The sequence below is a fragment of the Pangasianodon hypophthalmus genome, chromosome 29 (genome assembly GCF_027358585.1).
Source record: "Pangasianodon hypophthalmus isolate fPanHyp1 chromosome 29, fPanHyp1.pri, whole genome shotgun sequence".
Lineage (NCBI taxonomy): Eukaryota > Metazoa > Chordata > Actinopteri > Siluriformes > Pangasiidae > Pangasianodon > Pangasianodon hypophthalmus.
The window spans coordinates 7,911,115-7,936,758 of NC_069738.1; the positions used below are offsets into that span (position 1 = coordinate 7,911,115).

At 40.1% G+C, this 25,644-nt stretch overlaps 2 protein-coding genes across 3 annotated transcripts; both read right to left on the reverse strand.

The window, feature by feature from the left end:
* Nucleotides 1–178: 178 nt before the first annotated feature.
* eif3i (eukaryotic translation initiation factor 3, subunit I) lies at nt 179–10,711 on the reverse strand. The gene is made up of 11 exons (XM_026942118.3): nt 10,557–10,711; nt 8,202–8,294; nt 7,746–7,833; nt 5,687–5,752; nt 4,989–5,138; nt 4,599–4,726; nt 4,302–4,412; nt 3,026–3,115; nt 2,570–2,643; nt 1,876–1,968; nt 179–436 (listed from the first exon to the last, which is right to left on the reverse strand). The coding sequence occupies exons 1-11, from the start codon at nt 10,557–10,559 to the stop codon at nt 355–357; spliced, it is 978 nt and encodes a 325-aa protein (XP_026797919.1). The 5' UTR covers nt 10,560–10,711; the 3' UTR covers nt 179–354.
* Nucleotides 10,712–13,184: 2,473 nt separating this feature from the next.
* txlna (taxilin alpha) lies at nt 13,185–23,126 on the reverse strand. Of its 2 annotated transcripts, none has more exons than XM_034301501.2 (11): nt 22,985–23,126; nt 21,271–21,443; nt 20,846–21,097; nt 20,195–20,286; nt 18,441–18,611; nt 16,512–16,706; nt 16,244–16,363; nt 15,977–16,051; nt 15,723–15,815; nt 15,049–15,144; nt 13,185–14,880 (listed from the first exon to the last, which is right to left on the reverse strand). In XM_034301501.2, the coding sequence occupies exons 2-11, from the start codon at nt 21,434–21,436 to the stop codon at nt 14,560–14,562; spliced, it is 1,581 nt and encodes a 526-aa protein (XP_034157392.1). In that variant the 5' UTR covers nt 21,437–21,443; nt 22,985–23,126; the 3' UTR covers nt 13,185–14,559. The 2 variants fall into 2 exon arrangements, with proteins under 2 accessions (XP_034157392.1, XP_034157393.1); XM_034301502.2 differs by having other exon boundaries at nt 22,926–23,063.
* Nucleotides 23,127–25,644: the final 2,518 nt, after the last annotated feature.

The following is a 25,644-nucleotide window of genomic DNA, read 5'->3' on the forward strand; positions in this document are numbered from 1 at the left end:
TTGTCTATATTTTCACTGGTGTTGCTCTTGTGATAAGCCGTATTAGCCATTCTACAGCTTTGGTTTGTCCTTAAAAGCTGCTAACTCAAATTATTCTGAGTTGTGGATTAACTGTAGTTAACTTAACTCTACATCTTAATTAGTAAATTAGAGTCCTGTATGAAAAAACAAACCCCCATTTTGTATGTCAAACAGTTTATTGAGAATATGATTTATTAAATACTCAGGAACATTCCAGCCATCATATGCACAGTCTTTAAAACTGAGTGTAAAAAACAGGCTGTATCTCTGACTGATGAACCCATGATGATGCTGGCTGATGAGCTGATGTTAAAACAGGAATGATTTCTGATTTTAGGCCTCGAGCTCAAAGTCAAAGTACTGAGGATCGAAGTAGTGAATTCTGACGTAGCCGTCCTCACCTCCGCTGCTGTAACTGCACAACAAAAACAACAAAACAAAATGTTGAAACTGACAGTTACTTTATTAACCTGTAGTCATGATGTTTAACTCATTTAAATGTTCCTAACACACCAACATTGATTATCTTTCTATAACAGTACACCCCGCTGTGTTTTATTCCTCTTATACCACCAGGTTACTTTCACGTAAGTTAATAAGACAAAGTATACAGTGAGGTACAAAAGTCTGAAACCACTAGTGAAAATGTTTCTATTTTGCATTATAAAAAAAAAAAAATTAGAAAATTGAATAATTTGACAATTTAATTATATTATCAGCGGTAATCCAAGTTAGAATTTCAGAATTTCTCAGTATTTTGTTTGTCCTCCTTTAACTTTTGATCTGGCACTCCACTAGTTTGTAAAACCTGAAGATTCATGTTATAAATCCATCTGCATGTCATCTGAACACAAGCTTTAATGGAAGGGATAAGACTCAGTGAGAACTCTAGCTTTTGTACAAAGCAGTTAACATGGTCAATATCATAAATTTGCTTATGTTTAAATAGGGACCTAGACATAGAATCCTGAATATTAAATATTTAAGATATTGAACATTTACTTTCTTTGTTTTAGATAATTATAAAAATTCTAAAATGTTGTTTATATCCAATTTTAAATGGAAAAAAAAAAAGTGGTCTCAGATTTTTGGACTTCAGTGTAAATGTGTTACTGAGAAACACAAAATGCAACATCCTCGGTCCAGAAGACTCTCCCTTGGTGGCAAACAAAGTCACAGTGTTTACTGTTACGAAGCACTGGCACTGGAGACTCCTTCCAAAAAAAAAATAAATAAAACTTCACCATATCAACAATTATACATTTGTTAAATTATATCATGTTTAATATTAGATACAGATCATGAGGACTGTGCCACGCAAGTCTGTGTGAGTTGTTGCTATAGCAACAGTAACATTAAACTACTGTTGGAGCTGTGCTGTTATAGACAAATAATCAACACCTTCTGACCAACGAGAATCAAGAAATCAACAGGCAATTATCCATCACAATACTTCCAGGAAAAGTCTAAACAGTACTTGATTAGTCTAAACGGTCACTTTTTGAAAATCCACAAATTTCAAGATTGTTTCATTCAACATTTACAAAAAGAGGACAAATTAATTGTTTAAAAATGATCATTGATAATGATAAATAGGTTTCTTGTCGCAGCGAGTTAAACTGGAAATGGTCAAAGTACCGACACTTGCTAAAAGCATAAGGTGACGTAATTAATCACATTAGTGATGTGTCTCGTCAGAAAACACATTTAATGGGACATGTTGAGAAACTAGAGGCCTTCTGTTATTTCCCAAGCTATTGTTACGCTAATGACTCTCACTGGATTCGGAACTATGTGTAAGTATGTGCAATAAATTAAGTATTTTAAGGAAGAAATAAAACTATGAATAAATACCTTTTGCCATCTGGGTGGAATGCTACACAGTTGATGGGGCCGAAGTGACCCTTCACTCTTCCAAACTCCTCTTCATAGGCTGCGTGGAAAAACCTGTAATGAGAAGAAGAAAAAAAAAAAGTGGGAAAATATTCCCAATGCTTACTGATGTGAGGAAATGTATAATGAATGGCACCAGTTTCAGATATCAGACTTCATAGAACATAAAGAGTCGGTTTTATAACAAACGCATGTAGAAGTTGCTTGTGTTTTGTTATTTGTTAGCTGGAAGGCGTGGCCTTTCTCATTTGCATATTCAATTCTGGATTTCTTGACGTGGCTGTACATGTAGGTGTCCTTGTGCCTTTTTTTCCTCTGTCTAATGACTGTTTATAGATCAGCCACATAAAGCAATTATTCAGTATAGGAAAAAAATCTCAGTAGTTTGGCCCAGCAGTGACTCTCTGGCAGTCCTGTGATTTGAGCTTACACCTTTCTGATGACTTTCACTGTATTACTCTCACCGGCACTATTTCTGACCATATCTATTCGTTACTTATATTATTTACGTACTGCCTGATAGTACGTGTCCTCTATGTGTAATTTGACATGGCTTGTACGGCAAAAATTCCCTATGGATCAATAAAGTATTTAACAAAGAACCTTAATCTCTAGGCTAACACTGCAGCTAAAAAATGTTTGTGTATGTACCAACCTGGCTTCAAATTTGCCAATCCTAGTGGAAGTGGTTGTGACCTCCATGGCTTCCTGACCTCCTCCCATGACCACCTGGACACAACACGGTTTTAACAGGAGGACTAGTCCGATTTGATTACATTCTTGATGCCATGAACACAATACGTTTGCTTCACACACACACATTTCTAAACATCGGTAATGCCTGAACATGCATTTTATTAAATGATCTGTTCTTAATACTGAAGAGCGATCCACACAGATTTCATACAGTTCAGACTAAAATCAAGACCACATTATTTATGTATTATATAAAAACAGTCGCATTGATTTTCCTTCATTCTCGTAGAACAGTTGTGTAATTGAAGGCGCATTGGGGGGAAAATAGTTTTTTGACAGTTAGAATATTAAACGCATACTAACCTGAGGATTATTTGTGATTTCTGAGGTACACGCTACATTTACAGTGACTTACGTGGTCCATGATGGGCGAGATGGCAGCAGAGTTCACGGGTCGCTCGGTCTTGAAGGTTTTAATGTGTTCTAGCGAGGTCGAATCAAACAGCTGTGTAGAGTCAAGAGGCAGCAGATCAGCTGAAGAGTTTAAGAACACTATCACACCTATTAGTGTGTGTGTGTCACCAAATCAGATTGAAACCCGATACTTCAGGTTTGTGTGCTTTCACACAGTTTCACATAGAACATAATAAACCGAAAACAAACAAAAATACACTGATATGGTTGAAACTGTAATTGTGAAACTCATTACCACAGACTAGCTTTTTTATTCCGACAAAATATTTACACACAGAGAGACAATAATATCAAGACTAACAGCAAATTGTGATCATGTGTCTCAGTGCTCGCAGAAGTGAAGTGATAGTTTCTCTGCAAGCCCTCGAAAGACCATGCTCGCTGACACTGCTCTGTGCACTCATGCCCAAGAGGATGGCGATCAGATAATATTCAAAATGTAAACACATCTTATATTATATACAGTACTGTGCAAAGATCTTAGGCACATGCAAAGAAATGCTGTAGAGAAAAGGTGCCTTCAAAAATAATGAAATGAAATGTTTCTACATTTAAAAAATTCTATAAAGAGCAGTAAACATTAATAAATGAAAGTCAATATTTGGTGTGATGACCCCTTTTTGTTTTTTTAAATAGTAGTCTCAGGTACAATTTGTGGAGTTTTATAAGGAAATTAACAGTAAGTTTTACTGAACATCTTGCAGAAGCAGCCGCAGTTCTTCAGTCGCACTTGCTTCTTATTTTTGCAGCAAAACCCAGCAGCCTTCATTATGTTTTTTGTCTGAAAAATGGTCTTTTATGTAATATGCTACTTTCTGTACTGACATACAAACATTATTCTGTAGCATTTAATTTTGCACTGGAAAACTAATGTTTGGAATCTAAAATGTACTGACTCGATAATGTAGAAATCATAAAATATAACTCTACAATGAAGTTTGTACTAAAAAAATAACAGACTTTTGCACAGTACTGTATATATAATAGTTTGCAAAACAAAAACTGTAATTACGAAAACTGTTCAAAGTGCTGTTTAACAGTTGTCTCTGTATTACTGCTCACACACTGATGATGAAGTGCACAAAAGGCTTTCTGGGTACCTGCTAATAACTGCTTCAAAAAGACCTTGAAAATTCAGAGCAACTGAAACCAGACATATTCATAAAGCTACCACACTAAAGGCTTTTCTCTTTTCTCGAATGGGAAAAAATACAAACCTTAGCAGCGCAGTCTTTAGAGGCTGTGATGACCATTGTGAGGTCTACAGACGTCTGGATGTCGTTGATTTGCTTAGTGTGCTCCTTCACAGTAGTCAGGATATCCCCAGACTACACACACACACACACACACACACACACACACACCTGGTTACTGCAACATTCTCAAACTGTAACCTCACAGCAGACATTATGTGGTCATAAAACATTCTGCTTGTGTCCTATTATTTAGACACACACATTCAGAAATTACTACAAATACACGTTTATTAAATCAGAGCATGTGGGGAAATTAACCTTGGCGCTAAACTGGTTGATTTCTCCATTTTCGTGTCCTGCGATCACAAACTCTCCCAGCGGCCCCCACACCGCACTCGTGATCTTTGACTCGCTGCATGGCACTGACAGATACGACTGGTTGTCCTCTGAGGAGCAGAGAAAAATTAAACCACCTTTAATGACTGTTAGCACAAAGTATCTGATCTCGACACCATTAGACGGTCCGACGGCGACCTAAAGTACTTCAGTGGCTCAAACTGTGCACTCAGAACATACTGTAGTAGAGCCGAGAAAGGTTTCGGGAGGAAAAAATAGCTCCAGAATAGTATCCAGACCTTCAGATAGCTGGATCCTCACAAATTTTGGTTCGATACCCGTGGATTCATATCTGCTCCTGTTAACGCTTACCGATCTGTTGGGGGTCTCGCAGGTCAAAGAAGTTCAGGTAGCACTGGTAGCCCATCTGTTTGTCCGTGGAGAACATGATGATGTTCCCGGTGAAGTCGAAGCCACACGTCCTCACTGCTGAGTTGGTATCGAGCACGGCGAGCTGTTTACCTGAGGAGAAACGCATCAACCTTTCTCATGAGCAGTTTACAGCAGGCATTCGTTTATAATTAAATGTTCTATCAGGCTTGGACAAATCAAACTTATTAGCTAGCCCACTGGGCAAGTGAAAACTCCAGTGTGCTGCCCAGTGCCATGGTTTGCTACCAGAAATGTAACTAACTCAGCTAAAAAAAAAAAAATATGGTAGTTATTATAATATAAGCTAGCCACTTAAGTTGGTTGGTTAAGTACATAGTACTGGCTAAGGGAAATGAATGAGCACTGTGTTTGTGCCGGACTGGACTGGTTCGAGCTGACAGGAAGGCTACAGTAACTCAAATAACTACTCTTTACAACCGTGGTGAGCTGAAAAGCATCTCAGAATGCACGACACAGTCAAACACTGAGGCTGATGAGCTACAGCAGCAAAAGACCACATCATGTTCCACTCCTGTCAGCCTGTCACAGTCTCAGCAAAACACACACACACTAATGATTTTAAAGCATGTAGTGTTATTACCAAGTTAGCAGTAGAACTATAAAAGAAAGTAACTAACCCGTCTCACAGTCCCAGAGTCTGCAGCTGTTATCAGCAGATCCAGTCAACACGTGCTTTGTGTCCCCTTCAGTTTATTAAGGCAAACTTACAGAAAGCAGTCATGTAGAAAATTTAGAAACACAACAAAAATCCATAATTTAAATTGTGCACCGTTCTGAGTAACGTGATGAAATCTCGCGTGGTCCCACCCAGGACGTTAATCATCCCTTTGTCCGACGTGTCCATGCTGTATACGCTACCCAGCTGTTAGTCACTCAGTAGCTGTCTCTAACTGCGCTTTCATGTATCTGCTGGGGGCCTGGAACAGGGTCCTACTGTGTGCTTGTGCATATATATATATACAATTTTTTTTTTTTGACACTATGCATCAACCTTACTTACTGAATTAGAGATAGGTGTCTGTAATATGTGTTAGGTCTGTAATTGTCTGCTGCTGTGACAAAATTTCCCCCAGGGATCAATAAAGTTCTCTCTCTCGCTCACTCTGTCTGTCTGTCTGTAAATGTTTTAAGCTGTTACAGTTTTTCACAATGGCTAAGACAATAAACCCCATTCTCTGAACCAAATTCTCAGTAGCCTAAACCAATTTCTTGAATAAATCACGCTTTCTGCAAAACCTTAAACAAGTTCAGGCATTTAGACACTGTTTGCAAATTTCATGCACTCTTTTTGCTAAACTCTAAACACATTCTCACTCATGCATGAAGCAAGTATACAGAGTACCCTCTGAGCGCAACTCCAAAAGGGTAAAAGATCTACGACATCAGTATGTGCAAGTAAGTAAACGCTCAGATATTTTCAGTGCTGATGCTTACAGTACACTTCTGAGCTTCTAGCCTAGTTACTGTAAAGTGCACTGTGTTGTTGTGTATGTAAATCAGAAGTCCATACAAAGACACTATTGTAAAAGTCTTTCAGTATCACTTACTACAGTTAATTACTTTATTTTCATCTACAGAGAGTGTTTGAATTGGATTCCATGGAAAGGCCCCATGAATGGATTTTTGTAGATGAAGCAAGATTCAATCTTATGAAGAGAAGGAGAGGGAGAAACGTAATTGGCCAACGTGCAATAATGGAAGTCCCTGGTCAGCGTGGTGGCAATGTCACCCTTTGTGCAGACATAAGCAATCATGGGGTTCTCCATGCACATGCAACCCTGGGGCCATACAATACTGAACATCTTCTCACATTTCTGGATGGTCTAAGAAATGTTTTGTTTGAGCGAGAGCAACAGGATCATCAGCAGGAAGTGCAACCTGTTTTTGTTGTGGTTTGGGATGATGCCAGCTTTCACCGTGGTGTCCGAATACGTGAGTGGTTCAACAACAACCAGCAATTTTTAAATGTGTTCCTTCCACCATACAGCCCTTTCCTCAACCCAATACAAGAGGTTTTCTCGGTATGGCGGTGGAAAGTCTATGACCGAAACCCATATACCAGGGAAAATCTCTTACAGGCAATGGAACTGGCCTGTGGTGACAGACGTGCAGTCTCGTCAAGGCTGGATCCGCCACACCAGAGGGGTTTTTTTGCACGTTGCCTGGCAAGGGACAACATTGCCTGCGACCTAGTTGAAGTCCTCTGCTCAAAGACGTGATCCTGAGGCAGAATAATCTTTCTGATGTGTTTTTTTTTTCTTCTTCTTCTTTGATTGTAACATGGTTTTCGGTAAATTCACCTTACTTAGGTGTGATTTCTTTTGTTTTGTGTGTTTTTTACTATATACAATAATTTTTTTTTTTTTTTTGTGTGTGTAACTACATGCCCTGGATGCTGTGTTCTCCATTTTTTGACGTAGTGTCTAATGAATGAGCTGCAGTGTGTATATTATTGAGTCATATGTGATGATCTGAAAGCAGTGTTTGATTTTGAGTGCTGGTGAAATGGTTTTGAAGCAATTGTTTGATTTTGCCAGAAGATTCAGAGGTTTTGTGAATTTAGTTTGAGTATTTGGATTTGTGTTTAAGGTTTTGAGAAAATGAGTGATGGTTTCAAGAAAAGTGTTATAGCAATTCAGAAAAACTGTAAAAGTAGCAAGTATCAGTGAAGGATACAGTCGACATCCACACACCACACAGCTCCGGTGTGGCCGTTGTAAGTGCCGAGCCGCTCCCCGTTGACGGAGTACCACACGTTGACAAACTGAGGGGGACAAAAAAAACAACACACACACACACACAAGTAAATAAAATGTCGCACAAAAGGCACCAGAATAAACAGGAGACTGAATAATAAGCATTCTGAGTTTGGACCACAGTGAGAAGTTTTTCCACTTTCTTGTGTATCTCTTATGTATTTTTGTGTCCTGAAAGTACTTTTTGCCCTGGATATACTTGATATTGCATTTACATTTGTATATTTTGTTTAGATGTTGTGTTAATCCCTGTCCAGTGTTGGTCAGTGTAAAAATAAAAATGTCAGTGTGCAGTTTTCCACGTGTCAGCTGTGCAAATGACAAAGCACAGACTTTGACTTTAAACTCAAATCATGTCCAAATTTTGTCCACATACCTGGTCCTTGGCCACGGAGAACAGCAGGTCACCCTCTCTGTTGTATTTGATCTGAGTGATGGACCTTTCATGGCCCTGCAGAAGGATGGGTTTCTGCATGAAGGAAATGAAACAGTATTAATACAAGTGCTTTTACATTTAGTGGCAGTTACACAAGTCACACAAGCAGCTCCTCTTTTTATTTTCTGCCTCCAAAGTCAGAGTTAAACCACACATCTTATCTGGGTGAGTGGATCCGGAGCCTGTCCTCGAAACGCTGAGTGTTAGACGGCAGAACTCAGGAAACCCACACAGAAATGAGGAGAACAAGTGAAACTTCACGCAGACTGACGCCTTTGTGCTGTTACGTGACATGCTTGCTTTCTTGACATGGGACACCCGCCATTTTGTGTTGTCCAGCAATCCATCCATCCATCCATTTTCTGTACCACTTATCCTACCTTAATATAATAAACCTTAATTATGTTTGCTTGTATGTATGTGCATGTCTGATTTTATTTTTATTTCTATATAGTTCTGTTATCTTGGCATTCAATGTGGACAGCAAAGAAAGAATTTCATTGTTCAGGGAAACTTGGTTTCTCACTGTGCACATGACAATAAACGCTTTGAATCTTTGAATCTACACAGAGTCTCGGGTAGAAGCCTGGACCCTATGCCAAGGGACTCGGGGCACGAGGCGGGGGACACCCTGGGCGGGGTGCCAACCCATCGCAGGGCACAATCAGACACACACACACACACACACACACACACACACACACAAGGGCTGCACAATATATCGAAATTATTGAAATATTGCAAATGTAAATATCACGATATGCATATCACAAAGGCTTGAGATAACCGATTGATTTTAATACTTTTTACGAAAAGTATTACAAAGTTACAAAAAGTCAAACTTTTAGGGCGACGCAGATAGCAGAGAACGCTTTCTTTTCCTCAGAAGAGCAGGAAACATGTATGTTGGTTATGTCATTTTCAGTTTTTATATAAATATAATTTAACATGCATGTTGTACACACTTATAGCATTATTGTACCACATATCGCATAATTTAACAAGTTATCCCATACTGCATTTTTTTTTTCCCCCCCAATATCGTGCACACACACACACAGCCATTCACACACTATGGACAATTTGGAAGTGCCGATCAGTCTACAACGCATGTCTTTGGACTGAGGGAGGAAACCAGAGTACCCCGAGGATCACGGGGAGCTCTAGGCATCTTAATTTAATATTTATTACTGGTAATAATAAATCTAAGCTAGACAGAAGATAAGGTCTTTAGTGAAACTAGCTAGAAGGTCACATCTGTCTTTTTTTTTTTCAGCACAGGGCTCTGTTCAGTGCTTTTTCTGGGTGAAATTGAATGGAAAAATTGTAATCGTGTTATGGTATAAGAGGAATAAAACACTTCAGGGTGGTCAGAGAAATCTACTTCACACCACCCCATCGTTGATTACTTTCCTACATCAGCACGCTCTGAAGTGCTTTATTCCTCTTATACCACAGCAATTTCTAATCAGTGAGATGCTACATGATAGGACACGTTTGCTGAAAGTGCCTAGTATTTAAATAGTTAAATTATAGACTACTCAGGATTAAGACCTGCTCCAACACCTAGAGAGTAAACTAATGAAGATCCCAGTGACAATAAGCAAAAGAAAAACACTAATTATTTGTAGGTTAGGTGCAATATCTGTATATTAGAATGGTAACTGTGCTGGTAAATGTTATGTCTAGTGGATTAAGGACCAATAATAGTTAATGGTAATGGTTTTAATGGTGAGCTGATGGTTTGTAATGGTATTTGTAGTGGAAACAATTAGAATTTCTGTGGTTTCTGTGCTTTTTTTTTTTCTTCAGCATTGATAGCGAGATGAAAGACTAGCTTAGCACGGGCTAGCTAGCAGCAAAAAAAAACACTAAACAATCGCTAAATAGATATGCTACATATCAACACTCACTGACAAAAAACAAAATTAGCTCACTGCTAAACAAGAAAGCCGGCCATTTTTGTGTTTCATAAATGTGTGAAAAGGAAATAAAACAGCTAGCGGGTGAATTAGCAATCATGAGATAGTAGCGCTAACCAGCTTTTATAAGAACAAGGCTTTATTCCAAACGGCTGGACCTGGACATGTAGTGCACTACATAGGTTGTAAAAGCCATTACAGCATCCCCTATGTAGTGAGCGTATCTAGGGAGTAAAGAGTCATTCGGAATACTGCAGCAGTTACCGAGCTACTCAGGCCCAGGTTGTCGCAGCTGTTATCTGATAATAAACGGTCGTGTCTTATTCGAGTTAATGACTTTTTAAAAACCAAGAGCCCGGATCTGCGCACTCACCATGTTCACTAATCTTGGTCACTCTGTATCTTCTTGATAAAGATCCTTTTATTAGCCCAGAGAAGTTATATCAATACTCCATGCGCGTGCTGTTAAGCGCCGGGTTAAAGCGGAAAAGGGAATTTCTTACTTCCTGTTCTTCAGAAATAACGACCCGAAGCAAACAAACCCCCACTCGAGCGTTCCGGCTGGGTTTCTCTTATCTAAAGCCTCAGACAGAATAAGGAAAAAAGATAAACAATCATATACACCGATCAGCCATAATATTAAAACCACCTGCCTAATATTGTGCCGGTGCCTCTTGTGCCGCCAAAACAGCTCTGACCCATCGAGGTATGGACTTCACAAGACCTCAGAAGGTGTGCTGTGGTATCTGGCACCAATAGTTTAGCAGCAGATCCTTTAAGTCCTATATGTTGTGAAGTGGGGCCTCCATAGATCGGATTTGTTTGTCCAGCACATACCACAGATGTTCAATCGGGTTGAGATCTGGGGAATTTGGAGGCCAAGTCAACACCTTTAACTCTTTGTCATGTTCCTCAAACCATTCCTGAACAATATTTGCAGTGTAGCAGGGCGCATTATCCTGCTGAAGGAGGCCACTGCCATTAGGGAATACCGCTGCCATGAAGGGGTTTACTTGGTCTGCAACAATGTTTAGGTAGGTGGTACGTGTCAAAGTAACATCCACATGAACACCAGGATCCAAAGTTTCTCAGCAGAACATTGCCCAGAGCATCACGCTGCCTCCGCTGGCTTGCCTTCTTCCCATAGTGCATCCTGGTGCCATCTCTTCCACAGGTAAGCGATGCACACGCACCTGGCCTTCCACATGAAGTAAAAGAAAACGTGATTCATCAGACCAGGCCACCTTCTTCCATTGCTCCATTGTCCAGTTCTGATGCTCACGTGTCCATTGTAGGAGCTTTTGGCAGTGGACGGAGTCAGCATGGGCACTCTGACTGGTCAGCAGTCCCATATGCAGCAAGCTGCAATGCACTGTGTTCTGACACCTTTCTATCATAGCTATTTTTTAAAACTTTTTCAGCAATTTGTGCTGTCGCCGTTTCACCGGTTTTCATTCCTTGGACCACTTTTGGTAGGTACTAATCACTGCATACTGGGAACACCCCATAAGACCTGTTGTTTTGGAGATGCTCTGACCCAGTCGTCTAGCCATCACAATTTGGCCCTTGTCAAAGTTCCTCAGATCCTTACGCTTGCCCATTTTTTCCAGCTTCCAACACATCAACTTCGAGAACTGACTTTGTGCCTAATAATATATCCCATGCCTTGACAGGTGTCATTGTAACAAGATAATCAATGTTATTCACTTCATCTGTCAGTGGTTATATATTATATGTAAATTATATATTTTTTTCCACTAAATTTGTAACATTACAGCCACCAATCTGGAAAAAAAAAACTCCATTATGGGAAACCCATAAGCAAAATTTCAATGTTTTGTTAATTTATTACAAACCTGAAATATCACATTAACACAAGTTTCAGCCACTTTACTCAGTACTTTGTTGAAATACCTTGGCAGCAATTTACAGCCTTTAAAGTCTTCATTTTAGTGAATCTTACACTCTCCTGAAGACTCTTCTGTGCAGGCACTGCTCATCAACTGGCTAATACCATCCGTATGATGAAGCATGGTGATGGCAGCATCATAATAATGGGGTACTTCTCAGCCCCAGGGAGGAGGAGGAGACTGTTCAGAACTGAGGGAAGGATGGATGGAGTAAAATACAGAGAGGTCCTTGTAGAAAATCTGCTCCAGAGTGCACACAACCTCAGACTGGGGCTAAGGCTCACCTTCAAGCTCGACAATGACCAAGCATACAACTAAGACAACACTGAAATGGCTTTGGAACTAGTCTCTTGTTACTGTGAAAGGTGCTTCTACAAAGTACTGAATAAAGGGTCTCATTATTTAAATGAGAGATTTCAGTTTTTGTTTTGTAGTCAATTTCCAAAAATTTTCATGTTTCTTTCTTGGGTTTAAACTGATGGGCAAAAAGTCAATTTAATCCATTTTAAATGAAATCTAGTACCACAATAAAATTTACAAAAACTGAATGGATATGAATACTTCCTGAACCTACTGTATTAGAATTAAAATATTGCGAATTAATATAAATCTGATTTGAATGAGAGAAAATTACTCAACACTTTCTGACCAATCAGAATCAAGAATTCGACATCACTGTGGTATAAAGCCATAAAATAACTCTATAATCAAACTGACATTTCAGTATGGAAAATTCTGTACAAAAGAAAACAATGAATAATGAATTCAGACTCTCAGGCAGATTAATCTGTGTAATATCTTTAATTTCTCAAACCATGTTTACAGGGTGTGAAAAAAAAAAAAAAAAAAAAACCCAAACAAAAAGATCTTTGGTACCTTCTATAACAGTGGGTGTGTCCAGCGTTAAGGAGCAGTAGGAGCCAGAGAAATGTGGCATGCTGTTATTGTGTAAAAGATGGAATGTAGTTAAACAAGATCCGGTGTGGATCCTGACTTTTACTCAACTCATGTAGGACCTCATGGAGATTTAGCGTTCAGGTTAAAGAAGCAATAAAATTCATGATGCCCTGGTATAAAAATAAAACAAAACATAACATTGTCAACTAAAAATTTTATTCTAGACACGACTTCACACGTGCAGCTGCCAGTGTGAATGCCATGACTCTGAAGCCATGATGAGATTATAATAACGTACATTCCTTTGCTAGCATGATAACACTTGATTTATTACATAGATAAGATGAACGGCACTAGGATTGCATAGAGTTTTACCATTTTAGAATCTCTTTATTTAACCGGGTCACACACCAGTCTGGATCTGGTATATCAATGTATTATGCCAAGTTGCCGTATACAATCATACTGAGAGACAGTGTAAGAGCAACAACATAAGAAACTGTGAAAATAATGGTCCACTATGAGGAAGTATGATTAAAATGTACGAGACAGAATAATGTAGTAAATGTGTTACTCAGTGTTCACGGCCTCGTTCAAGTGCATGCTCTCCTCTGGAACGATCTTATAGAAGCAGTTGTTAAAACTTGCCAAATTATCAGATGGTGGAGAAAATAAAATGTAAAACGGTAAATTTCAAATTTGGCGTTTTGAAAGGCAAAGATCTGTAGAGTGGAAGAAAAGCAAAAGTGAAATGCATCAAAAAAACAAACAAAAAAAATCAGTATATAGGGTTTGGAATGGACTACATGAACACATTAGATTATGTGTACTCATTATAATCATGAGGGGAAAAAAATAAGTTTAAATAAATCTGAAAGCAATGCAGCAGCTAAGCGAGGAATCTGGTTCCTAAAGATCTGATTTGATGGCATGGAATTCAACGTGACATTCACTGACTGCACATTTCAAAGCCGAAGTCAAGAGCAGTGAGCAGTGATCAGTGTCAGACGATTGTGAAACAGAAAATATTGATTACATGATCAATCACATACAAAAAACATTGGCTAGAGTGTGCAAACCCTTAAAATGTGTCTATAAATTAAAAAAAGAAAAAAGACAAGCCTGACGCTATATGTGATGAATTAATATTTTGCTGCACTACAGTTGCTGTTAATTTCATAAGCAATAATATGGTGTGCTCAAGCAGTTTACCTGGTTTACAGTTTATAGTTTACCATCTGTCTAAATTCTTCGTTTTTTCAGCCGAGTGGACAGGACTCGAGGCTAACACTTAAATATAACTATAAAGAGGATGAGAGCACTCCAGGGTTAGCATTCCAAAGCAGCAGTGGTGCTCAGTGCCTCTTAGCATGGGATTTCTCACAAACAGGAAATTTTCATAGTGATGGTAAAAGACGAATAAAGGGGGAAAAAAGTGAACACACAGCATCTCAAAGGCACAATCTTCCCTGACAGAATGGAAAGACCCAAAAATGCTGAAACAGCTCAGAGACTGAGGGCTGCTGGGGAGATTGTGAGTGGTTCAAACCAGGCGACAGCACCATTACCTCAGTCCTGGGCTGAACACTCCTCCCTCTGCGACTCGGCCCCTGGGACGGGACTGCAGTGACACGCCTGAGAGTGGGCGGTGGGCGGAGTCTCTGGCTCTGGCTCATTTGTGTGGGCGGGGCTACACTCAGCTGAGTCTGTGGCTGGTTGTGATGATTTGGTCTCCGTCTCCGTCTCCGAGCCCCGGCCGTCCGCTGGGTTACTGAGGTCCTGAACCTTCTTGCTCAGCTCGTTGCGTTCGATCTGCAGGGCACGACACAGCTTCTCCAACCTCTGCACCTTCACCTGCAAGCTCTCGAGTTCCTTATCTCGAAGGGTTTTCTACAAAAGACAAAAAAAGAAAATAATAATCATCATTTTGTTAATATGTAAATATGTTTAAAAACGTGGCTGGGGGAAAAATAACTTCCAGGACACTGGCAGCACTGGCAGTTTGATGGGAACCTAAATGGAATAGTGTGTACAGGAAGTTGTAATTAAATCCAACACCTCCTCAGCCATCTCTAGCAGGGCTTTATTACTGCTCTCCCATCGGGACCTGTACATGGTCGTCTCCTTCTCCAGCTTCTTAATCTTCTTTGTCATCTGAAAGACAACATACGTTCGTTAAGAGAAAGATTTTCATCTATCAGAACAAAAAATTTTCCTAGTGAAGTGAAGTGAGTGAAGTGAAGTGACTTGTGGCCAAGTATGGTGACCCATACTCGGAATTTGTGCTCTGCATTTAACCCATCCAACTGCACGCACACACACACACACACACACACACACACACCCACACCCACACCCGGAGCAGTGGGCAGCCTTTTTTGCTGCGGTGCCCGGGGAGCAGTTGGGGGTTCGGTGCCTTGCTCAAGGGTCTCACCTCAGTCGTGGTATTGAGGGTGGAGGAGAGAGCTGGTCATTCACTCCCCCCACCTACAATCCCTGCCGGACCCGAGACTCGAACCCACAATCTTCGGGTTCCAAGTCCGACTCTCTATCCATTAGGCCACGACTGCCCCCAACTGCCCCCCTAATACGCAAAGCTAATGTTAGCTACTGATTACACCAACAAACATGACGTAAGCGCACTCGGGCTAGGGTTTAGTCCACCTCCACAAACACACAAAGAAAATAAAAGAGTTTGCATGTTTCATATGGTTTAAATACAGTTTAAATACCTTCTCCATCTCTTGCTTGAAGGTTGTGAACACCTCGTTGCTTTTGGAGAGTGTGTTCTGAAACTCTTCAAACTTCTCTGTGTATAATGACAACTGAAAGACGCAGACAAAAAGACATACAATTACAGAAGTGCATACACAAACGGAAGTTCCCCTGAATTTCTTTACCACCACAGCAGGGTATAAATCTTTTTTTTTTTTTTTTTTTTTTGTTAATTTACACATTTGTGCCATGTTATGAGCCTGATCCTCACCTGCTGTTTCAGATGAACTTCTTGTTGTTTCATAAGTTCATACATCCTCTGTGACTCTACAGCTTCTTTCAGCAGCTGTGTACAGCCAAAGAATTAAATAAAAAAGGAGTGATGAAAATATTTAACACAAACAAGACTCATTAGCAATTTAAAAAAAAAAAAAAAAAAAAAGAGACAAAACATTAAACCTACATTATAAGGAACGTGTGCTGTGTCCATTTCAACACTAAAATTACGTTCATAAATAGAAGATCTCGGGAAACTCACAAACTCTTTCTCCTTCTGGTGGCGATCCTCTGAGTCTTTGAGCAGTGCCTGGGCCTGGTGGAGCTTCGCGTCGACCAGCTGCTGCTGCAGATCTTTGTGCTTGAAAACTTTATCTATGTGCTGCAACAGAGAATACACTTGACACAGGGCTTGACAATATGATATCATATCAAGATAGAGATCAGCTGTGAGACAATACAATTTTCAGAGGTATTCAGTAATTCAGCCTGACTCTTTAACCCTCTGAAGTTCTTGATGCGGTACTCACTTCCTCCCGAAGCTCATACTGCTCAATGAGCTTCTTGAGCTTCTCTGCCAGCTCCATGTTCTCCTGCCGTAAGCTGGCGTTGCGCTCATTGTGCTGCTCCATCTGCGCCTGGATGTCGTTCAACGTTAATTGAAAGTGTGAGGTCACTTCCTTCCTCTTCTCCTCCTCCTGCCGAGCACGCTGCACTCCGTCCTCCTGCCAGGACGAGCAAAACACTACAGGTTCAGACGGGACAACTAGAGCTGCGACATATATCAGTAGGGCAGTATACATCGGCAAAGAAACTGTTAACCATTAACGATGTGTTACACTGATATGTACAGCTACAGATGAAAAAGCCTTCTAATATTAAAAAGGAAATGATGCAGAGGTAAAGAACACTTCTACCCCATGTCTGTAGGCTACCAATATGCAAATGTTATGGTTATGTTGTTACTTTTTATTAAAATATTTCAATGAACTGGAGCCTGTAAATCTTCACTATCTGGATAAATCCAGCTTTAATTTTTCCAAATTCTGTGTGAAATTCAGTCACAGTTCTAACATGAGTTTAAAGAAAGAACTGTGATCAATCAGGAATGAGTATCATCCGTGACGTTAAGATAAAGAACACACCAGCCATCTAAGTTTAATATTGCTATTGATTTAATATAGATATTTAATATTAACATTGTTTCTAAAATCTTTCAAGGTTTTCCTGTTTTAAAAGCGTGGCGTTATATCAAAGCAGATACCTTGAACTACTATAAAACATGATTTTACTCCCTAATTAGGCAACAGCAGTGTTTCTCAATCTCAGTGTTTTTTTTTTTTTTTTTTTAAGCTCCACATTTGATTAAAGTGATACAAGAGTTAAAGAGCTATATTAGGTGTTTTACAGCAGGAAAACCACCAAAATGCATTCCAGGACTGGGATTTAAAACCACTGGTCATTAGGCTGAAATGTACGGTGTGTCCGAAAAGTCAGGAACCAATGGGGCGCAAAATCCGTAAAAAAAAAAAATGATACAGCGGCTGAGAAAATGCGTAGAGCGTAAGAGTGAACATGTAGAGCGAACATGGAGAGCATGCTGTAAATAATAATTACAAAATTAAGTATATGTAGTTTTACTCTCATTGGTTCCTGACTTATCCAACACCCTGTATTTGATTTAAAAAGGATTTTTTGTTAAATACTGAGTCAGGGGACTAATACTTTAGAAGATGAGGGTTTTGAGCTGATGTCGTCCTAACATTCCTGTAATGATGATAATTCCTGGTCAGCACTGTGTCAGGGGTTGGGGGGGTCAGAATTGCCAGTAAGTCTGTACTCAGTCGCATTGAACATGTCTGAGTGAGTCACCCTGGGCGTCTGCTCTGTGTCTTTTTTTTTGTTGCTATGTTTCTCTTGGCTAGTGTGCTAACACTATCAGGATCATGCCTAACATGTTTGGCAGTCTGGAGACTAAAATACACAGAGCAGATAATAAAACGCATGATGAAGACAGATCTGGTAATAAAAACACACATCTAAAGCGATCAGAGGAGAAAGTTTTGCTCTCTACACTGTATTTCATTTTAACTAGCTAGCTAGAGTTAGTGGGCTAGTTCCCATCGACTGGCATCTGAGACACAGCGGCGTGTTTTAACATTACAGCGGCTGTGCAATGGGATGTTTCTGCTCTTTCACCTTCACAGTCACACTACTATGTAGATGTACTACTTAGTGCACATTATGTGGTTTCGTATGCAGGTCTGTATTCTCTCGAGCAATGAGGTTAATTTGCGTAGTGCAGGCAGCACAACCCATGTTATGAAAAGTAGTTTGCAGTAGCAGTTTTGTTGCTACAGAGGGCAAAATTCCAAAATCACACCTGCTGTAAATTTAACTCGTGGTAATTGCGTGTAGGCCGGAGAGTTGTTTCATAACTTCTGTGCGCAAGTGTGTACCTTCAGTGTGCGGTTGTGTCTCTGCAGTTCACGGCACAGGCTCTCCAGCTTGCTGCGGGCCAGAATGGCTTTGCTGTGCTCGTTCCTAAGGTGGTCCTTTTCCTGGATCAGCTGGGCCTGCTTCTTCTGCAGAGCTCGCATCTGCTTCTGAGAGTTGCGGTGCTCTTCAAGCTAAACAAGATGATGGGACATTTTAAGAAATGTAACTTTTTTTAATACAGATTTTTACTATTAGTACAACAGTTATTTAAAGCGGTGACTCTCAGTGCAGGGTCCATTAATCCATGGACCTGACCTGCCTTGTGTCACCAGTTCAGGCAGGTGGTGGTGGTGGTGTGATGGTGTGGGAATGTTTTCTTGGCACACATTGGGCCCCTTAATACCAATGCCACAGGCTATCTGACTGTTGCTGCTGAACAAGTGTAGCCCTTAATGGCCACAACGGACCCATCTAATAACGGATACTTCCAGCTTGATAATGCACCAAAGTGGTTCCGTGAACATGACGATGAGTTCGGTGTACTTCAGGGATCTCCCCAGTCACCAGCTCTGAATCTAATAGAGCATGTTGGGGATGTGATAGAACAGGAGATTCACAGCATGCATGTGCAGCTCTCCTATCTGCAGGAATTATGTGATGCAGCATGTCATCACGGACCAGAATCTCAAAGGAATGTTTCCAAGACCTTGCGGAATCCACGTCATGAAAAAAGTCCTTCTGAACACATCACAAACATAGATCGCTGACACAGTGGCTCACGTTAATAGTGAAACATGTTCTGTGAAGAACATTCTAATTATTATTTTAACAAGAAAATATTTAAATGCACAGTCATATTCAAACGTACAATGTGTTACAGCAGCAACAAGCACAAAAGGCATGGTGAGTCTCCGGCGTACTTCCTGCTATTGTTCTCCGCGTGGCTGAGTTGCCTCTGATGAATAAAATCAATCAGCTGAAATGGCAGTGCTGGGTGTGCCAAGCACGCAGCCTGCCAAAGGGCTCTGTACTGCAGTTTATTAACACAGACCCAGGAACAAGGTCCAGATCCTGCAGCTACCCAGGACAAACAGCGCAAGTGTGTGTCAAGTTGACATCTTAATGGCACGCTATTCCTGTTAGTCCCACTGACACACTGATGCCCAAGTGCTCGCCAGTGTACACAGCATTGCATATACACATACACAAAGACTCAAAAGCACAACAGGATTTCTGTGAATAATAGAACATTTACTGTTATGATATCCAGCTAGCTAAACTCTCTGAAGAGATTCCATGCATATCTGTGTTCATATATGAAATAGTGTTATGTCTAAAATCTGTCATTTTATCCGTCCTTCATATAATAGAACCACAGACCTCAAGCTTAAGCAATTTCCCCCAGAACTAACAAACTAGCATAGTGCTAATTCACAAGTCTCCTCTAAATGTCACTGCAATCTCTAGAACTTTTGCCTGGCGAAAATGCCATCGCCAAGACTAAATGCCACACTTATCTGCACAAGCAACATAGAGTTTTGTACAGAACCTAGCAATCCAAGGTGTCTTTTTGCCTCAGGTATTGTCTGTGTGTACATTTCTGATATTTAGGCAGATTTGTGGCTGTAGACGTGTCATTAACGTTCACTAAAGAAGAGGACTATAGAGGATGTGAGCACCACATGTGCAAAAAAAAAAAATCCAAAGTAAAAGTAAAAGTAACATTTTTATTGCATACATTACTCACACTTACTCATAAGAATGACAAACTTACCAGCTCAGCATACTTCTTGCACAGACCAGCAAGTTTTTCTTCGGGAGTGCTCAGCGTATTCAGCGTCTGCATAAGCAGCGTTATTTCCTTACCTATAAGAAGCAGAGATGAAAAAGCACTGCATAAACAGTTCAATGAAAAGCACAGGAGCTTAACTTCTGTTATTTTAGAAATTGTTGTTCATGTTGGTAATAGTCATGTGCCAAAAACAAGTGAAATACTTTATCAATATATCTCAGAGTATGGCATTATCATGATACTGTATTAGAAAAAAAATATTTTTATAGATCAGAGGAGAACGGTCAGACTGGTTCGCGCTGAAAGGGAGGCTACAGTCACTCAAATAACCACTTTTTACAACCGTGCTGAGCAGAAAAGCATCTCAGAACACACAACACATTGAACCTTGAGGTGGATGAGCTACAACAGCAGAAGACCACATCAGGAATCTGAGGCTATCATGGGTACAGACTCACACAAACTAGACAGTTGAAGACTGGAAAAACATCACTTGGTCTTTTTCCAATCTTCAACTGTCCAGTTTCTGTGTGCCTCAGATCCCTGTTGGATCAAAATTCGCTCTAAAATAAAAAGTGCCATCCAAACAAATTACTGAAAGTCTCTTTTACTTGACCCCTAAAATCCACTTACCCAGCCCTTTAACCTTCTTTTTCTCCTGCGGCTTCTTCTGGTCCTTCTCCGCACCGCTGTTGCTGTTCAGACTGGCGTCCTCTGACTTGCTGTCCTCTCTGTCTACCAGCCCGTTGACCTCAGCGCCATCAGGTTGGCCGTTAGGTACGGCCGAGTCTTCGCTGCCATCTGCCTGACAGTACGTGCTGAGGATGTCCTCTAGCTGTCTGCTAAGCTCCTCAGCTACATCACAGGAGGTAGCCTGAGATCCAGCTTCAGCCACAGAGCACATGATGAGGTGATGAGGAAAATGACGTACAGGACAAAGAGAACATTACTCACATGCCATGTTGATTAAACATGTAGTAAATCTGTTTATCTTGGCATGCATGGAAGTAGGACATGAATCTGGAATTATTAAAAACTTCACAATCGCACACTCTTACAGGTTTCGTCTGTTTCGGAGTTAACAGCTGGAGAGCTATTCGTCAGCGTGTTCTGTTCCTTTGGGCTCTCGGTGCCTTCAGGAGTAGCTGGAGTCTCTGATGTGCCCTCTGCACTGGACTCTCCACTGTTGTCCACCACCTGATCCTCAGTGTCCTGCCTCTTCATTATTCAACTGTGAACAAGCAACTGAGGTCAGTTTCACCACACGCACACACACTCAGTTACACACCAAGTTTTTAATCATGCAACACTGCTGTCTTAAGATCTGTCATCATAGAGTAACAGCAGTGTTGCCATCTTAGTGACTTTGTCTCTCAATCTGGTGGCTTTTTAGACCTCCTTAGCCACTTTATTTCAAAAACAAGCCTAGTGACAAACATAGTGACTTTCTGAGCAGACATGAGCAGCTGTTCTGCACTTGATACGGCTCTCCAGCTCCCATCACAGCTGCTGGGTATACGAGTTGAGAGAGCAGGTTCACTCGACTCACCACCAGCGTATAAGACTGAGTTGTGCGAGCCAATGTTCCCAACAACCAATCAGTGATTACCGTTATTCCCAGCAACCAATCAGTGATCACCGTTATTCCCAACAACCAATCACTGATCATCCTTATTCCCAACAACCAATCAGTCAACACTGTTTTCCCCAACAACCAATCAATCAGTCTTCACCATTATTACCAACAACCAATCAGTGATCACCGTTATTCCCAATGACTAATCATTGATCAGTATTATTTCCAACAACCAATCACTGTTCAAGTGTTCATATCGACCAATCACTGATCACCATTGCTCCTCCCACCCTCACACTTATTTTAAATTCTCTTCTTGATGATATTTACAAGTAATTAAATATTAGTTATTCCATCCATAACCATTTCCTTTATGTCTAATTCCTGATATTATCCCTGCTTCATTGTGTCTGCTTTCTTGATTGAAATTATAATATTTTGTAAATACATAACCAGCTAATTTGAATAGCTCTTTTTGTAAAATAATTTGTGGTGCCATGACCAAAGACTATAACTTAAGTTACAATCTATTATTTTCTATTCTGATAAACCTCCATTTTGTTCTAAGTGTGTTCAGAAACTCTTCCTTGCTCATGTTAACACTCTTTTATATGCAAATACTCGCGACGAATTAATGAATATGCAAATTAGTCCATGGCGTCACATGGGGACTGCTAGGGACTTTTCGAGCATGTATCAGCTACTTTCCCCTGAAAAGAAATGGTGAAACTCATCACTGATCATTAAGTCTAATGAGAAGTTGGTTTATATTTGAGAAATACAGAAGTTGGCTGAAAGTAAGACTCGCAACACAGGAGACCTCAAATCTCCATAAACAAGACGTTCCTGGACATGCTAGTTATTCAAGTTAGCTAACCAAATCAGACTAATTAGCTAATATTTTTTTCCTGCTTCTCTCTCTCTCTTTTTCTCTCTCTCTTTCACTCTCTCACACACACACACACACACACGCTAATATCTCGCTAAGACCATGACTGTTAGCTAGCCTGCTAGCTTCCTGACAACCCCAACGAGCTAACTTGTTTAGCTTGCTAGGTAGGTTAGCTAAGCTCTCAGGCTAAAACCAAACCAAAAACAGCCACTAAGAGTGTAAAATTATTCTAACTTTAAACTTACACCACATCACATCCCTTCTGCTCTTTCCTGACAGTACAACCCCGCTTATATAACCCTACCGGAATGTTCAAAAGCTCCCAGGAATGTTTGGAGATGGACTTGTTTCTTCTGCCAACGGACGCCGGAAACAGAAAGAAGAGACTGAAACCTGATTGGAGGATGAAGAATCCAGTTTCCGGTGAAGCTGCTGCTGCACTGAGGAGGCAAAAGAAGCGCCAAAGCAAAAAAAAAAAAAAAAAAAAAAGGGACTCTTTTTCAACAAACTTCGAGTTCCTTAGTGACATTTTCCTCAGGTTTAGTTTCTCTAATAAAGACAAGGGGCTTATTTATGAAGCAGGAACGAAAAAGTCAGCACTGACCCACAGTCAATAATTCATGAAAAAGTGTCAGTTTAAATATTTAAAAGTTGAACTAAAGCTAAAATAATGTACACATGTATGTGTTTTAGCCTGAGAAAACCCTTCACATGTGACATTTTACATTTTCTACAATATATAGTTCTGAAAATTTGAATTAGATACACTGTATGGCCAAAAGTATATAGACACCTGACCATCACACCAATATGTGCCTTTTGAACATCCCTTTACAGATTTATTCACTTCTTTACTGTTATAATAAGCTCCACTCTTCTGGGAAGGCTTTCCACTAGATTTTGGAGCGTGGCTGTGGGGATTTTGATCATTCAGCTACAAGAACATTAGTGAGGTCAGGTACTGATGTTGGTTGAGGAGGTCTGGGGTTCAGTCAGCGTTCCAGTTTATCCCAAAGGTGTTCAGTGGGGTTGAGGTGCAGGACACTCAAGTTCTTCCACTCCAACCTTAACACACCATGTCTTCATGGAGCTGGCTTTGTGCACAGGGGCATTGACATGCTGGAACAGGTTTGGGTCTCTTAGTTCCAGTGAAGGCAAATTGTAATGCTACAGCATACAAAGACATTCTATACAATTGTGTGCGTCCAACTTAGTGGCAACAGTTTGGGGAAAACACACATATGGCTGTGATGGTCAGCTGTCCACAAATTTATAGAGTATCTTAGACCTCTGATGTCTAAGACAGAGTGTTAGAGCACTGTCATCATTCAAAAGGAAGAAAAAGTGGAAGAAGCTGTGGGACAAAAGCCCACGGTATCTTCAGGGGCGGACTTAGCACTAAGCAAAGGTAGGCAACTGCCTTGGGCCCCTAGAATCCATTTCACCCTAAAAATGCAAATTATAGATATTTTTAATTATTAATGCTAAATAACGTATGTTGAAAATTTTAATATCGATGTCAAAGCACTGAAATGAGGGCCCCCAAACTTTGTGGCATCAGTTTGGGGAAGAACCACATATGGGTGTGATGGTCAGGTGTCCATAAACTTTTAGCCTTATAGTGTATCTCAGTCATAAGTAAAGTTATGTATGGAATAAAACACAACAGAGCATGCTGTTATTGGAAAATAATCAACAGCCGGGTGATGTGATGCAGCCCGGCGTGAAGCATTGTTACCTTTACCATGCCCAAGTGGGTTATTTTCCTATAGAAATGTGCCAACGATTACAATTTGTAATTTATTAATAAACAATATGTTACGTTTAATGTACTGGAATGCCTGTGAGACAAGTTAGTTCCTGATATCACTTACATTATAGCAGCTGTAAACAGTAGTTTCCTCATTAGAGTCTCTTTTTTTCCTTCTTTGTTGAAGTTAATAAGAAAAAGCACAGCTTGTCATGTTACTGAGAAACCATAAAAAGCACAAACTCCTCTGTCCTGAAGATTTTCTTGTGGCGGAAATCTTATTGAAAGCGCTGACACCGGAGACTCCTATAAACGTTAAATAAACGTTTTTTTTTTTCTATTAGCATTAGGTTATGTAGATCTTTAGCAGCTTGTAGTTATTTTCCAGCTCCCTTATTACTGGACTAAACTTTTCAGTAAATGACATTTATATATTTGCTATTTTGTTGTGTGTGTGTGTTTTGCATTATTAGCAAAAGTGTTTCCTTTCTATCAGCACTTACCAGTTGGCAAAGATGGTCTACCAGTATGACCAGCTTGGCTTGTGGTTTTGTAGTTGGTTACTGGTCAAACCAAGCTGTTTTTTTCCCAGCATGGATACACACCCTTGTGTTTCAGAACCTGCGACAGCTTGGCAGGAATGTTCTGGGAAAGCTGGCTGTATGACAGCAGTATTTATCGCTAATACTGCGTTATACACAGACCTGTCAACCTTTATGCATTTTGCGTAGGAATTACGCATTTTAACCGAGTACACTAGCAGGTCAACACTGCAGAAAAAAATACACAGTAAGTAAATTGACATATGACTCTGGAATGACACGTGTAGGTATTTTGAACTCTCTAATATTAACTGACTCCCACTGGAAGCTCCGCCCACTTCACACATCACATCAGTAAACTTTTGGCCAATGCTCTCACCTCGACTCGATCCTCTAGCCTGACAGATGCGAGCTCATTTTCTGTCAAGGTAAATGGAGAATGTCACTAATGTAAAACAAAATCCATCAGTGTTTGTTTGACTTAGCTAACTTTAGACATGTGTATAGGTAACATCAGCTAGCTATATTGATTCCACCAAAAAATTCGTATGAAATTGGTCAAAAAGGGCACATCTTTTTCAGCCAAAGAGAAACAAACAAACAAACAAAAATGATAAAATAAGCAATAACAGAAGTTAACACTTTACCAATAAGCGTAATGGTACTGATAAT

Coding starts and splice junctions, on each gene's coding strand:
- eif3i (XM_026942118.3), bottom strand. Junction 5,753..7,745: donor GTGGTGTGTGGATGTCGACT/GTATCCTTCACT, acceptor AATAAACTGAAG/GGGACACAAAGCACGTGTTG. Junction 4,727..4,988: donor GCGAGACCCCCAACAGATCG/GTAAGCGTTAAC, acceptor TCTGCTCCTCAG/AGGACAACCAGTCGTATCTG.
- txlna (XM_034301501.2), bottom strand. CDS start 21,436: ATGAAGAGGCAGGACACTGAGGATCAGGTGGTGGACAACAGTGGAGAG. Junction 16,364..16,511: donor AGTATGAGCTTCGGGAGGAA/GTGAGTACCGCA, acceptor TCTCTGTTGCAG/CACATAGATAAAGTTTTCAA. Junction 16,052..16,243: donor ACCAGAAGGAGAAAGAGTTT/GTGAGTTTCCCG, acceptor GGCTGTACACAG/CTGCTGAAAGAAGCTGTAGA.